The following is a 15,994-nucleotide window of genomic DNA, read 5'->3' on the forward strand; positions in this document are numbered from 1 at the left end:
TGGTGTGCCTGTTTACTAAGTAACTAGTTCATGCTGGTTGTTACAGCGCTGGACATGATGGACAAAGCTGACACTCTCACAGAACCTAGTGGGTCAATGGACAAATATATATATATATATATATATATATATATATATATATATATATATATATATATATATATATGAGAAAAAATCAGACTGTGGTAAAAGTTAAGCATTAAGTAAGATAACGGGGTAGCACACAGAAGCTTCCAAAAGAGGATCAGGGATAATCTCAGCTCTCTTCTTTGGGACCTGAGGGATGATCCTTCCCTGTACAGGACTAGAAAATATTTCGGTCAAATAAAATAGGCCCAAGACAGTGAATGCTGACTCGGATGGGGGTGGGGGGATCAGTATGCATAGTTGGTAGGAGTGTAACGTAGTACAGTCAGCATGGAGATAAGTACAGAGGTCCCCCAAAAGCTAAAACAGAGCACCATATGGTCCAGCTAGACCATTCCTGGTTACATATATTATAAGAACTCTAAGTCAAAGTACTACAGAGATGCCTCCTTGTTTATATTTATCGATGAGCTACCTGTAATAGTCAAGCATAAAATCAGCATAAGTGATGAAACACACACAGAAAGACAGATTTGGACATTCAATGGAGAACTATCCAGCCTGAAAGAACAATCAAATCATGAAGGCTCCGGGGACACCTGGAACTGGAGATCACGTGAAGTGGTGTAAGCCATTCTCAGAAAGTACCTCATGTTTCTCCTCAGATGTACAACCTATAGTTTTTAAAGGATGTGAAAATAGAAGGGCGACTATCTGAGAAGAGATGATGGTGGAGGAAGAGAAGGGGAGATTTTTTAAAAAGGAAGGGCACCAGGGTGTTTGAGTATGATCGAAGGTCACACGCCTTGGGCCTCAACAGTTTGGTAATAACACATAAGTAGCTACTTTATTTGTAGCCATCACATTTATCCTCACAGAAACCATGTGGGGTGGATGGTTTCTTTTAGCATGGTGTTTGCTGATAAGAATATGGTGTTTCTTAGAGCATAAAATACACTTGAAAGTCCCACTGCTAGTCACAGACAGAGGCCACAGTTACACTACACTTTGTGAGTTCCATCCAGACACCTGAAAATGAAGGGGTTCACTCCAGGTCCTGGATAGGACAGACTGACAGGACAGCTAACACCTGAGATGAGGTCGCAGGAAGGTGCATTCAAACCTCCTCACAAGCCTCCTAGGCCAGCCTTGTCTCTGAGAAATTTCTCAGAGCAAAAGAGTTCAGGGAACAGACCTCCCGGCCGTGGAGACTTCTCCACCTGAGCTGTGTGCTGGTCGAGATTTCCTCTCAACTGAAAAACCACCTCCTAGAGGGAGAAGGGAGGCTGACAAGACTCAGGAAGGTTGGAAAACGACCAGTCTCTTTGAGGCCCTGCCCAGGCTCGCATAGACAGGGACCCTGCAGTTAGGGCAGACTTTTCAGTAGGTTGGTCTGCGAGTTAAGCAGAAGCTGATTTTCATGAGTCGTCACCTACGCGGGGGCGAGGTTCTCTGTGATGGAGGGCGAGGTTCTCTGTGATGGAGCTGCCTCTCAGTCACCTGTGCTCCGTATGTAGCACTCCCAACTCTGCTCCCCGCCCTCCCCACAGAATTCTCACTGGTTTACCAAACTAGACATAGACGGAACCATTTCTTTGATCTGTCACGGGTGCTTTAACTGGGGTAAAAAGGTGTTTGCTCATATAACCCCAAGAAAGGTCACGCATACTGTAACCCCCTGAAACCTTAGTGCTGACGTGTGATATGTGGTTCTGGCCCGGGTCTTGCCTGGGGCATGGCCTCCTGCCACAGATGTCTTCAACAAGTTTGGGGGCATCCCTATTAACGGCCAATTCAACAAAGGTAATAAAGATAAAATTCTATATTAAAACCCTCCAAAGCTCCTACTATCACAAGGAAATAAGCATTAAAACAGTTCATATGCAAAGGAGAGGGGGGCTAAGAACACAAGTTTGCATGGCATATGCATGGGGCTGCTCACGAAAGCGCATGTTTCTCTGGCTAATTACATTATTAAGTAACCAGGCCTGAACCTGCGCCGGGAATACAGTCAACTAATTATGAGCACGGCTGGGCATCTTCCCTTAGTCTCCCACTCTCTACAATTTTATTTGAATAATCAACTTCAAAACAGGTCTCCCCAGTTGGGGAATGTGAGGTGGAAGTTCCAAAGCCAAAATTTGTAGTGGAAATTCGTGTCTCATCTTGAGGTGCGATCGTCTTCCTCCCCATGAGAATAGTCCAGAAGGGAACCCATCTGATGAAAGGTATAGGTGATTTATAGCATCTAATCAAAACCAACTGCACCACAATGTCACCCACATTGGCTGCTGTTTATTGTGAACACTGACACAATAATGGGGATTGATGATGGAAACAGCAGAGTAATATAAAGCTTCCTCTAAGACTGTTTAAAGATCGATAAATAATAAGCTAAGAAAACAAAGAAAGTGACCAAAAGAGCCTATAAATTGTGGCCAGTGTCTTGCCAACCCTAGAAGAATGGATCATAGAACCGTTCCACATATTGGCTACAACTAACTCCCTCCCCTCCCCCACAAAGTTCTTCTCAGAAGGCCAAACTCTGCAAAAGGGCAAAAACAAGTGTGCAAACTGAAAAAAAGTCGTATTAAGGTTGGTTTTCCTTTTTATCCAGCAATAAACAGAAACGGCTCTATCATGCTTAGGATCAAATCAAGTTTACAAGGCGCCTGGAGAGCAGTGACTGCAGGCCTCGGCAGGGCCCACATGGTCTAGGCAGGCCGACCCCAGAGTCCACACTGCCCTTGCATTTTGAGTCAGATAACAGAACCCAATCCCTAGACTTTGTGGGCCGTGCCTATCATCCTGCAGATGTGTGAGCTACAAACCCTGTTAAGGGCATTGACCTTGTTATGGTCACATGTAAGGGATATGGTCAAAGGAGCTAAACCTGTGACAGACAGCAGCACATTCTGAATTCAGCTACATGTAATCAGACCCTCCCTGCAGTGCTGTTTGGGCACCACATTGTGTCTGTCCTTAGGTTGGGGCTTAGAAAATAACGTCTCAGTATGGGGTGCGTTGGATTAGAAAATGTTGTTGTAACTGGTAGAGGAAAACCAAAGAATTATTCTATGCCACGAACCTCTCTGTGCACAGCAGCTTATTAGCTGCTTTAACTAAGCTAATCAGCTCATTAGTACCCAAAAGGCTGATTACCCATAAGGCAGAAGGAAGATAAAAATTACTTTTTGACATATTTTGTAATCTGAAGTCTTCTATCAGCTTTGACCCTGACAAAACAATATATTTTCTTCAGCTCATGCTCATAGAGCTCATTTGGAAGAAAAATTTCCATTTCACACAATAGCACTTACTGTCAATAACTAGTGTCTAGTTTGGAAACAGCTAGAACTGAGACACCTCAGAGGCTGCGGGGGCGGTGACAGGCTGGGTAACACAGTATGGGCGTGCTTGTCAGGACCGTCTCTCTGCAGAGGTGCTAATCGGTTTTAAGGCTTTTGAGCTGCCATGGGGATGTTTCTCTTCTCAGAGGACAACATGAGAGCCTTCATTTTAATGTTCCAGTTGTAAACAGACTCTCTGATTGGCAACAAAAAATTAAGGTAAAGTGAAGAGTGAAGAATTTTACAGCTAGCCAGGCATGCTGGTGCATGCCTTTCATCCCAGCACTCAGGAGGGTGAACAAGATCACTCACTGTAAGTTCAGGGCCAGCCTGATCTACATAGTGAGTGCTAGGACAGCCATACATAGAGAGACCCTGTGGGAAAAAGAAAAGGAAAGAAAAAGGGAAAAGAAAGAAAGAAAAGAAATTATACATGGCCACTTGAAAGATTTCCAGCCTTGGTTAAAAATAAAGACAGCTGTGGTGGTACACGGCTGCATCCCCAGCGACCAGAAGGCAAAAAAACCGATCTTGAAACCAGTTATAACACCAACCCTGAGCCTCCAAAACGTCACCATGCTAACACACATATACCAAAGCATCACACACACACACACACACACACACAGCTGGAGCACGACCCTCAGGTGGGTGAAGCAGGCAGGCCCGGGGCTAGCGTTCTCTTCTCTCATCAAAGCTTCACAGGGTGTTAAAAGGGGAGAAAAGCATGGAACAAGACACATTTTATCCCGTCTATACAAGGAAATGAGTTTAGAGAGCTTCCAGCAGGTGGCAAGCCCAAAAGTCACTCTCAGTCTCCAAAGCCCTGGTTTCATACCCTTAGCAGTCTCATGAGCAAAGTCATAGTTCAATTGGCACCATCAGGTGAATCCAAACTACACTTGCATTTTAGCAGTATCTACTTAGCAAAATGGTTTCTTAAATGTTTTTTTAAAGAAAGAAAGCAATATCACTTTTTTAAATTAGTACAGAGTAAGAAACCAGAAAACATATTCCAAACGAGCTGAACTTCCCATCAGCTAAGGACAGCCCCCAAACACCAGATGTGCATGCTACTGCCCCGTGGTCCTGCTGGCTACCATCAGGCAACTAGAGCACTCTTCCATTCCAAGTCAGAATCCTTTCCAGGTCCAAGAGCAGTGAGGCAAGCTGGTAGTTCCAGCTACCCAGGAGGCTGTCCAGGACTCCTTGAGTCCAAGAGTTCAAGGACAGACTGGGCAACAGCAGGATCTTGAAATCTCACACACCCAAAGAGAATTCTTCCCACACAGCCATCAGTGCTCAGTACTCAAAAGCACCACATAGTGATGCTGACCTGGTACCTGTTATGCAAACACACTGATTCGTGTTCTGATTCACGCAAGAACTTTTTCAAACTTCTATGAACCGTGCCAAGATAAGACTGGGCTCCAGGCAGGGAACTTTTTGACAGGAATGGAAGGGAGATGGGAGAGGATGAGGAGAGAGTGATCAGAATGCACACCTATTCGGAGGCCACAGTTAGGAGGTGGATTTTGTTCTAAATTCAGTGGTCATTTAGATGTTTCAATAGTCTTAAGTAGAGAAGACAATTATGCGGTTTCTACTTCAGAAGCTGGTTTCATTTTGCTGCAAAGTGGAGAAGGCCTGGAGAGGGCAGAGCAAACATAGACATGGGTCTTTTGTTTGGAGTCAGGGTCTCACTATGCAGCCCAGGCTGACCTCAGCCTCCACCGGTCAGGATTACAGTGCACACACACTTCAGTTTTTCTGCATTTGGAAGAAAAGGAAAAAAGAAAAGGAAGGAAGGAAGAAAAGAAGGAAAGAAAGACATTATCCCAAATCCACTTTTTCCATCCCAGATTAGGGTTTGAACCCAGCGCCTCACACACGCAAGGCAAGCACTATACCACAGGACCCCATCCTCAGTATCGGACATACTAATGTGATGAGTCCCGTCCTGAAAGGATAGATGATTAGGTCCCATAAGGGAGGGGAGAAGATCTGGAGGACAGATCTTCCCAGCCCCCAAAGCTGATCTGTCACCATCAACCATGCTCACCTGACTCTACGGGAGCGCAGGCTCTGCCTTCGACAAACTGTTCAAATCCTCCACATCGCCAGCCTGTTTCCCCTGACCTCTCAGCGCTCTGTGCATTCTCTCCCACACCATGCCCGTATCCGCCCCTAACGGGACAGGTGCTGGCAGACTTCTCTTGAGTCTCAAGACGTTCTCAGTCCCAGTGTCTGGCACATACAGTGGTAGCCCTAGACTCTAGATGGTTGTTAACCATGACCGACTGTGTTGGCTAGTTTTATGTCAACTTGACACAGCTATGGTCATCCAGAAGAAGGAAATTTTGATTGGGAAAATGCTTCCATATGATCAGGCTGGCAGCAAGCCTGCAGGGCATTTTCTTAATTAGTGACTGATGGGGAAAAGGCCAAGCCTATTGTGGGTGGGGACACCTGGGGTTTATAGAAAGCAGACTGAGTAAGCCATGAACACCAAGCCAGTAAGCAACACTCATCCATGGCCTCTGCATCAGCTCCTGCCTCTAAGTTCCTGCCCTGACTTCCTTTGATGATTAACATTAGCCAAATAAACCCTTTCCTCCCCAAGTTGCTTTGGTCATGGTTTCATCACAGCAATAGAAACCTTAACGAGGACATTCAGTTAATTTCTTCCCCTCTGTTCACCACTTGCTGAAATTTTAAAAATCTAATTTCCCCTGACAGCTTACATCTTCTCTGAAGAATTAAAAATAACAGGCTTAAGTTCAAGCAGGCAAATCTCTCTTTTCCATTGAGTTAATGGAAATATGTGCCAGGCATTTCAACACACTGTCCCCTAAGTCGGAGGGGGGACCACAGGAGCATCTGCCATTGAAAGCTTTCAGACTTCATGTCCTGTTACCATTTCAAGTCCAGAGGAATGGAGATCTCATACTTCCGGTACCACTCCAGCGGATACAGTAACCAGAAAACAAACACTGTCCATCAACTATTCCTTCTCTGATAAGGGAATGGCATCACCAATCTCCAAAGCTACTTCCTGTCACACCACCATCCTCCACAAGCACCCAGCTCCATAGCAGCCACCTTCCCAGTTCCAGAGTGTGTCTGGTGGGATTCCCAATTCCTGCAGCTTTAGAACACGGCTAAAAATAGTGTCGGCTGGCACGTGGCCCAGATTTGGGAGCCCAGAAAAGGCTGAAGGGTAAATAAGAAGGGCCCCTGCTTCAAGAGGAGGAGAGGCAGTGAGAAGCTGGGGCCTTGTAGTGAAACAGGGGAGGGGTGAGGATTCTTTAAATAACGCTGCCCTCTGCTCTCAGCCCAGACAGACTGCCTCACAGAGTCTTCTATACACACTCTGGGGTTTATACATGCAATTTGCTGTCGTTTTTCTTTTTACTTGACTCATGACCATATTTGCTAGTGGAATACGGACTGCTGGACTGCTAACTTGACATATGTACACACAGTGTGTCTCGGTCGCTTAGAGTAGGTGGCATTCCCCATCCTTAAACAGCTACTCATTCCTTACAAGGGAACCTTTGAATGCCTTTTTTTTTTCTAGTTATTTAAAAAGTTATATCCCCCCCCACACACAAGCACATTTTTAGAGTATTTAAAGATCAGCAGGCACTTGCTGTCACCCAGGGCCTGAGTTTGCTCCCAGCACATGGTACCATACGCCTGTGACCCCTGTGCTGGGAAGACAGAGATGGGGGATACCTGGGGCTCCCCACAAGCCCATATCCCAAGCAGAGACTCAGAATTTAAAAAAATGAAAAAAAAAAAGATGGCTTCAAAGGAATGTTAACACACACACACACACACACACACACACACACACACGCACCTTCTTGTGAGGGCTGGCTGGTCGGTCAGCTTGGAAGAATCCACAAGTTCCGGGTAAACATGAGAGACTATCAATGGAGCTCTGGGCCACACGTGCAACAAGGGGATCACCACACCCTCCACACACTCCCCGTCTCAAGTTCAGGGACCATAACAGAAAGGGAGGCAGAAAGAAAGAAAACTGGAGCAAAACGGTGTCTTCTGGACGTGAGAAGGCCACTGAACTCCGTAAGGAACAGCAGCTGTGCACGACCCTTAGAAGATGAAGCCATCGACGTGCTGGCCCTGAGTAGGAAGAGGTTCGTGGAGCTCCTCCTCTGAGCTGCTGTGGACAGGTGGCTTCTCAGAGAGGAAGAGTCAGGTTTCTTCAGGGGTATGGCCCCTGGCACGCTGACCTCCCTCCAGGGACACCCACACCCTGTGCATGCGCAGCACAAACTGGACTCAGCGGCTTATTTTTTAAAAGGAGGACATGAAACTGGAAAGGGGTGGGGAGGGGAGGGATGGATCTTGGAGGAGTTGAGAAAAGGAGTGGGAAGTGAATGTAATTAATGCACTGCATGAAATTCTCAAGGAATAAATTAAAGTATTATATTTTTAAAAGAAGCAAAAATAAGTAGTTTCATAGCAAGAAAACAAAAGTGAGAGACAATGCATCAAAAACAGGGCAAAAGGTACCTGGGGGACTTCTAGGATGCTTCCCAGTCTCTAACGACCACTGTTCTGCTTCCTACTTCCAGGAGATGAACTCTAAGTGGTTTTAATCTTAAGCTTTGTTTGTCGGTTTGTTTTGAGACAGGGTCTTTCTACATAGCCCTGGCTGTCCTGGACTTCACTATGTAGATCAGGCTGGCCTCCAACTCACAGAGATCCTCTTTCCTGTGCTGGGTTAAAGGCATGCACCACCATGCCTAGCTTAATCTTAATCTTTTTATGCCAATGCTTTTACTGTATTTGTTAGCTTGTCTGCGGTGTGTGTGTGTGTGTGTGTGTGTGTGTGTGTGTGTGTGATGACACACGGAATCGAGAGGACTACTTGCAGGAGTGGGTTCTCTCCTTCCACCATGTGGGTCTTGGGGGTCAAACTCGTGTTGTCTGGCTCAGTGATAGGCACCTTTACCTGCTGAGCCGTCTCACTGGCCTGAGATCAACTTTTCAGATTCAACCTATACAGGAGATCATGCAGTGTTCCTTTCTGTGCCTGGCTCATTTCACTTAACAACCTCCTCCAGTTCTTTTCATGTTGGTACAAATGACAAGATTCGCTTCTTTTTATGACTGCGTAGCAGTCGGCTGCTTATATGCATACACAGCACTCTTTGGTCATTTGCTGATGGACACCAGTACTGAGTCCTTCTTGACTCCTTGTCGGGAGCATAGCTGTAGGAAAGCAAGAGCAGGTGTCGCCTCTTTGCACCGACTTCACTTCCCTGGGTGTATGGCCAGTACCCGGATAGTTAGCCCATGCGGTAGTTCCATCCTTGGAATGCGAGGAACCTCCGTGGTGTTTTCTGTAAGGGCTGCAGTAATTAACCTTCCCATCAAGAGTTCCCCATCTTCCTCACCCTCCCTGCATTTGGTATTTTCTGTCTTTTAGATAATGGCCAGAAAATGGAATGCACGGTCTGACTGGGAAAATCTATTTGCATTTCCCTGATTATTTGTAGTACTGAACTTTTTCAGATAGCTGCTTGTACTCTTTTGAGAAAGGTTTGTTCAGATCATTTTCCCATTCTTTAGAAATTGCCTGTTATATGATTATTTTTAATTATGTGTATGGATGTGTGTTTGAGCAAGCATTCAAGAGGGACTACGAGGTGGGATCCCGGAGCTAGCATGGCAGGCTATCCTGAGCCACTTGATGTGAATACTGGGAACTGAATTCCGGTCCTCTGTAATTGCAGTTCATACACTCAACCGCTGAGCCATCTCCCCAGCCCCAAATTCCCTGCTCTTTAACTCAACTATCTTCTGCTGAGTGTTTCAAGTTTCTTATATATTCTAGATACTAACCCTTGTTAGATGGGTAATTGGTAATAATTCCTCTAAAATGTATCCTTATAACTTCTTTTGTTTGTTTGTTTGTTTGTTTACAAGACAGGGTTTCTCTGTGTAGCCTTGGATGTCCTGGAACTCACTCTAGCTGATCTTGAACTCATAGATCCACCTGCCCTCTGCCTCCCAAGTGCTGGGAATAAAGGGAATAAAGGCCCGGCCCCTTATAATTTCTGAATATGATAATAATATATGTAAACATGTTTAAAAGCTCAATAATTCAGAACAGCATCAAGATTAACTTAGTCATATATAGCATGATTTCTTAGCTCTGCAATAAATTCAGTGAAAATTGAGATTTTCTTCTTTCATCATTTCTATATTAGATATTTTTCTTGCTGTTGTATAAAACACCTTAAGGAAAGACAGGGCTTATTTTGTCTCACAGTTTGAAGGCATACATCCATCCTGGTAGAAGGCACGGCAGCAGGAGAAGAGGTCCATCGGATCCCACTGTACCCACAGGCAGGAAGGAAAAAAGGACGGATGTGTGTGCTCAGTGACTGCTCTTCTTCTTAACACGGCCAGCACCCTGGCCTACAGCGTGTTGCTCCTCATGGGGAAGGCGAGTCCTTTCACTTCAATTACCCTAACCTAGGAACCCCGGCAGATTCTCTCCAATCTTGTCTCCTTGCTGGTTCTAGCTTCCATCAATTGACCACCAATATTAACTATAACAATTACTTTTTTTGGTGTATCAAAAGTCCCTTCAATCTAGAAAGTATATAAGACAAAGATTACCCAGGATTGCTGCCCATAGAGATGATCCTTAAAAATCAGAGTTTTTAAAATACTCCAGGGGCTAAAATATCCCCAAGTGTCATATCCAGATGGTTTTCCAAATGAAATCCCCAAGTCTTTAAAAATCTACAGGGCAAGGAAAAAAATGCTTGGGTATTTTTAAATTCAGAATGTCATTGACACTAAATATAACAAAATGGCACCCCCTTGGGTATCAGTGAAGAATTATAAGTAATATTTAGCAAATACAATCCTGATTAAAATAATAAGAAGCCAAAGCCTCAAAGATAATTCATCCTAACAACACTAATCATTATCAGAAAATGTATTAGTGAAATTCACATTACTGATTAAAAGAAAATGTCACCTTCATACATGCTTAAAGGACATGATAAAAAATAACTAATGGGAGGCTAGAGAAATGGCTCGGTGGTTAAGAGCACTGTCTGCTCTTCCAAGGGCCCCGGGCTCAACTCCCAGCACCCACACGGCAGCAGCTCACAACTGTCCAGAAGCAGCTCCAGGTGGCAGGTGATCTGACACCCTCACACCAATGCACATAGAATACAATTAAATAAATTAGATATATATAGAAAGAAAAAACAAAAGCAAAACATTGTTTAAAAAATAACCAGATTCTGAGTTTTAAAAGCTAGTAAGATGAACATGGATGTTCGCTTCCCTAAGATGATACGGAAACCCGAGAACTGTTAAATCGGAAATCGCTGGAGATGAGAAAGGACAAAGTACAAAGCTAACCACAGCAGCAAACAAAAAGCAAAGAACAGCGCGACTGAAAACCCAGTCTCCGAAATGGGCATCTGATTCCAGTTCTGCCCCCGATTGGGTGACCTTAAACAACTCAACCGGGATGCCTGGAAAACAGCAGCCTTCTCCCCCAAGTATCTATCCGCAGGGATCGTCTAAAGACTAAATGAGTCCATTTCAGGGAACTTTGTTAGAATGTACTTGGCACATAGTGCTACACCCAGCATATAAACAGGCACTCGATGCCAAGCCTGATGACCGGGGCGCACCGCGCATAAAGGAAGGAGAAACTGGCCTCACCAGGTTGTCTTCTGACGTCTGTATACACATGGTGCAATGTATACACATGCACACGTGTAGACATGCATACATACATACACACATGAATAAATAAAGGTAAATTCAAAATTATTCCCGTACAAGTCAGAAATAAGATTTTAAAAAACGTTCAATGTTAACACCATTGCTTAGGTTTTCATTCTGGAAGCACTAGCCAAGACCCTGTAGTAGAAAAATAGAATTTTATAAATGCAGAAGAACAAAGATAGGGTCATGGTTTACAGACACTAAGATACAGACCCTGAAAATACTAGAGGAACAATTGAAAACCTGCCAGAAACAAATACAACATACGGGATTTATTGAATGCATTTACTATCCCAAAGGGAAAAAGAAAAGCGACCTCAGGACAGTATGAGCAGGAAACTGAGGCTTTTGAAAACCCACCTTGGCAACGGAGCTTTGGAGATTCCCACATGCCCAGGGCTGTGCAGCGTGAAACTCTATCTCCTGAGATGCGGAGAAAGCCCTCTTTGCAGCTGTAATGGACCTGGCCCCCCAGCGTGGAGCTGTAATTTCCTACGATGTAACCCCCAGGGACTTCCGGAGGGATGCCACAGTCGATTTCTGAAAACACAACGGTGTCAACTTCTTTGCTTTATGAATGCAAGTTTTCAGGATCCCCGTCCCTCTCCACTCATACCCTGTGCTCACACCCCCAGGCTCCACTTTAAGAACACTGACTCATTTCCACTGACTACCTTTATTGCTCTTCTGGCTCTCCATACACAACAGCATCTAGACACACATAAACAGAAAGAATTTAGCAATCAACCCTGACTCACACTCCCGAAAGAGATGCCTTGTCCAGTGAAGGAAAAATCTGATTGCAAACTACCTTAAATTACATGTACTTTCTTAATTTCCAAGGTCACTTTGGAGACGCTGGGTTCTTACGCTGGGTTCTAGTAGGCAATGGTTAATACCAAAATACTTATTAATTGCTAAAGTTTATCAATCCCTGATGTTTAGCTTTTTTGTTTGCTTGTTTGCTTTTCAAGACAGGGTTTTTCTGTGTAGCTCTGGCTGTCCTGGAACTTGCTCTGTAGACCAGGCTGGCCTCGGATTCACAGAGATCCACCTGCCTCTGCCTCCTGAGTGTTGAGACTAGAGGCGTGTGCCACCATGCCAGGCTTGTTTAGCTTTTTAGAAACATCTCGATTTGGGCCATTTGTTTTATTTCATAAAAACATGTGAAGATGGTGCCTACTCATATCTCCAATGCAGACCTATAAACATCAGAACACGAGAAAATAACGCCCACCAACTCTCACCGTCAGAAGCTGCACTCCCCGGGAGACACTCACCTGTGCATGACGTGGCATCTGTGCTTGGCTGGAAGGGCTCAGGCCCGTTCTGTGCCAAGTATCCTTCCTTGCAGTAGCATTCGAAGCTCCCAGGGGTATTGACACACTGGCCTCCATGTCTGCACAGGCCAGAAACTTCACACTCATCTATATCTTCAGACCCATCCCAAGATGTAAAAAGAGGGGAGGAAAACAGAGAAAAGAAGGACATTGTGGTCATCACGTTTTCACATCGTCCACCAACCCGAATAAATGCATGCACTTCCTTGTGATTGTACTATCATTTTATTTTGCTCTTTGTTTCAATGGCCAGCACTCTCTCTCTCTCCTCTCCTTCCCCTCTCTCTCCATTTAAAAAGTAATCTTAAAAATTAAAAAAACCAAGGCTAGAGAGATGGCTCAGCAGTTGAGAGCCCGGCTGTCCTGCTAGAGGGCCTGGGTTCGAGTGCCAGCACCCACAGGGCGGTTTACAGTGACTCCATGGCACCAGGTACACCTGTGGTACGCCCTCACGCAGCACCCAGGAGGCAGCGGCAGGTGGGTCTCTGTGCATTTGAGGCCAACCTGGTCTATCGACATAGTGAGTTCCAGGCCAGCCAAGGGTTAACATGCTGAGATCCTGCCTCAAAAATAAGTAAATAAATGTTTATAGAGCAGTGAGACAATGGCCTGGCAGGCACAGGCCCTGAATTTGTCCTCCAAAGCTACAAATGAAGAAGAAAAAAAAAAAAGTCTAAACTGAAGTCCTGGATATAAAACAAGTTACTGAAGATTAAAAAAAAAAAAAAAAAAAAAAAAAACAAAAACAAAACCTAGGACTGGAAAAGCTGGGCTTTCCAGCCTAGGTGAATAGGATTATGTGGCAGGTATGTGTGTGTCTGTGGGGGTTGGGAGACTCACTGGTCCTTCCCTCTCTTTCATGTATCTTTGTTATTTGTTTGTTTGTTTTGTTTTGTTTTGTTTTGTTTTGAGACAGGGTTTCTCTGTGTAGCCTTGGCTGTCCTTACTTTGTAGACCAGGCTGGCCTCAAACTCACAGAGATCCACTTGAGTGCTGGGATTACAGGCGCACGCCACCCCTCCCCACCCCCCTTCCCCTTCGCTTCTTTCTTCTATCTTTCTTTTCAGGGCTGGAATGTAGTTCCATCTTTGGCTTTCAAAGAAGGGGAGCGGGGCTGGAGACACGGCTCAGTGTTTAGAGCCCTTATTACTCTTGAGAATTTAATGTGGTTCCAGCACCCATACTGGGCCACTCACAACCGCCAGCTCCAGGGAATTCAATGCCTCTAAAGGTGTCTGCACACACATGCCAGATAGTCACGAAGAGATACACACATACGCATAAATAATAAATAGTTAAACTAATTTTTTTCTTTTTTTTTTTTTTAAGAATAGAATTTCCTAGAACATGTCCTGAGACTTGCTTTGGTTGGGGGATACAGAGCCTGCTGACCTGGTCTGTAAGAAGCCTCGAAGCTTCCTCTCTCTTACTCTCAGAATTCGTGGCCATGCTGTAAGAACAACTAGACCACTGAGCGTAGAAGAGGCCTCAAGGAAAAGCTTCGAACATGAGCTACCCTGTGGAGGGAGAAGCCGTGTGGAGAGCAGAGCGAGCAGAGCGACAAAGCCACTTGTTGGGATGGAGGTTCTAACACACAAAAGGCCACCGTGGCCAGTCATTTCCATCAGTGTGCGCGGTTGTCAGTCCACAGTGATATAAAAAGATTCCTACGATTAAACCAAAAATTGTGGGAAACACCAAATTGTTCATTTTGTGTGTGTGTGTGTGTGTGTGTGAGAGAGAGAGAGAACATGTGTGTACAAGTTCATATGTGTGAATGTAGGCATGCATGTGCCATGGCATTCGTGGGCCAGAGAACAACCTCAGACACCCGTCCTTGCCTTCCACCTCATCTGAGGCAGGGTCTCTCTCTTGTTCTCTGATGTGTACCCTGGTTCACTAGCTCACACCTGTCTGCAATTCCCTTCTCACCTCAAGAAGCTAGAATTACAGCTACCATGTGCTAATGCTTCTGGCTTTGCGTGGATTCTGGGGTCGAACTCCAGGCTTCACTTACCCAGGAAACTGTTTCCTCAGCCCATAAATTGCTCTCTTAAGCCACTAAACTTGAGGGAGCTCTCTGGGTGGCAGCAATAAATAATCAAAATACCCCAAACAATAAAAACAATTAAGAAAATAATGTATCGGTTTTAAAAGAGGAATTTCTAGGAAAGCAATAAAACATTGCCAATTGAAAACAAAATATGAATGCCAAAAATAAAACCTCAAAAGGCATTAGACAATAGAGAAGCTAATGCTGAAAACAGGTTTACAAATCCCAACTTGAGGAATCCTCCCAAGACACAGTGAAAAAGTTGGCATGCGACAAAAAGGAAACTCACAGAAAGAGACAAAAGAAAAGCCAACAACTGTTGAAGAGAAAATGAAGAAAATAAAGGAGAAGCTGTGCAAAAGTTCATCTCAGGGGCTAGACAGATGGCTCAGTGGTTAAGAGCACTGTCTGCTCTCCCAAACTAGACCCAGGTTCAATTCCTAGCACCCACATGGCAACTCACAACTATCTGAGATGCGGCTTCCAAGAGATTTGTCACCTTTACACTAATGCACATATAATAAAATTAAATAAATTATTTTAAAAAAAGAGTTCATCTCAAAGGGAGGGAAAAATCAGCCCCTGCTCACACATTCAGAGTTTTAGGGTCATAAGCAGGAACACTGCAAACAAAGCCATTCTCCTACGTCAACACAGCACCCTGGCTGGAAGATGAACCTTACACTGGGCCATGGGGCTCCAGCCTTGTGCTAGGCCCACCCTTCCTGTCAGCCCCCTCTGCAGCTCCCTTACCTGGTCTCCGCGCCCTCTCAGCTCTCATGCACAGGGCACAGGGCACTACCGCAACCCGGTCCCTACCTCAGGAAGAAAGACAAGGATACAGCTGGCAGGGAAGGCAGTCTTTGATACAAGTACCAGAACTACTTCCAAACCCCAGGATAACAAGAGAGCCAAGTGCCACGTCCACCTTCAAAAGCAGTCTTTAGAGACAAAAGTGCGTTTCCGGTTGCCTTGCTCAGTGGCAAGCGTGGGAGGTGGAGAGACAAAGGGCTTTGGTGGGAAGATGGAAGATCTCCAAAACTCAGTGGTGATATTGCGGAATGCTATGAATATAATACCACAGTGGAATCGGGCAGGCAGCTAGTTTTGAGGGAGAAAGAGCAAACTGGGTTAAGTATGGCGGTTCATAACCCTAGCCCTTGGGAGGCTGGGGCAGGTAGCTGCCACCCCTTCAAGGCCTGCCAGGGCTGCTTACTGCTTCAGGTCAACCTTGGCTACAGACTCATATCCAGCCTCCGGGAGGGAGGGAAGGAAGAGACAGACAGACTGACTGACTGACTGACTGGCTGGCTGACTGACTGACTGGCTGGCTGACTGACTGGCTGACTGACTGACTGGCTGACTGACTG

At 45.2% G+C, this 15,994-nt stretch overlaps 1 protein-coding gene across 1 annotated transcript in view; it reads right to left on the reverse strand.

Moving 5' to 3' along the window:
- Susd1 (sushi domain containing 1) overlaps positions 1-15,994 on the reverse strand; it is a 124,400-nt gene that overhangs the window by 78,394 nt on the left and 30,012 nt on the right. The window contains exons 5-6 of the mRNA XM_055611612.1: positions 12,512-12,664; positions 11,592-11,771 (exon numbers count right to left, since the gene is read on the reverse strand). Coding sequence (XP_055467587.1) covers positions 11,592-11,771; positions 12,512-12,664 — 333 coding nt within the window. The remainder of the gene's footprint in view (positions 1-11,591; positions 11,772-12,511; positions 12,665-15,994) is intronic.

Source organism: Psammomys obesus, unplaced genomic scaffold, assembly GCF_907164565.1.
Source record: "Psammomys obesus unplaced genomic scaffold, mPsaObe1.curated_primary_1811, whole genome shotgun sequence".
Classification (NCBI taxonomy): Eukaryota; Metazoa; Chordata; class Mammalia; order Rodentia; family Muridae; genus Psammomys; species Psammomys obesus.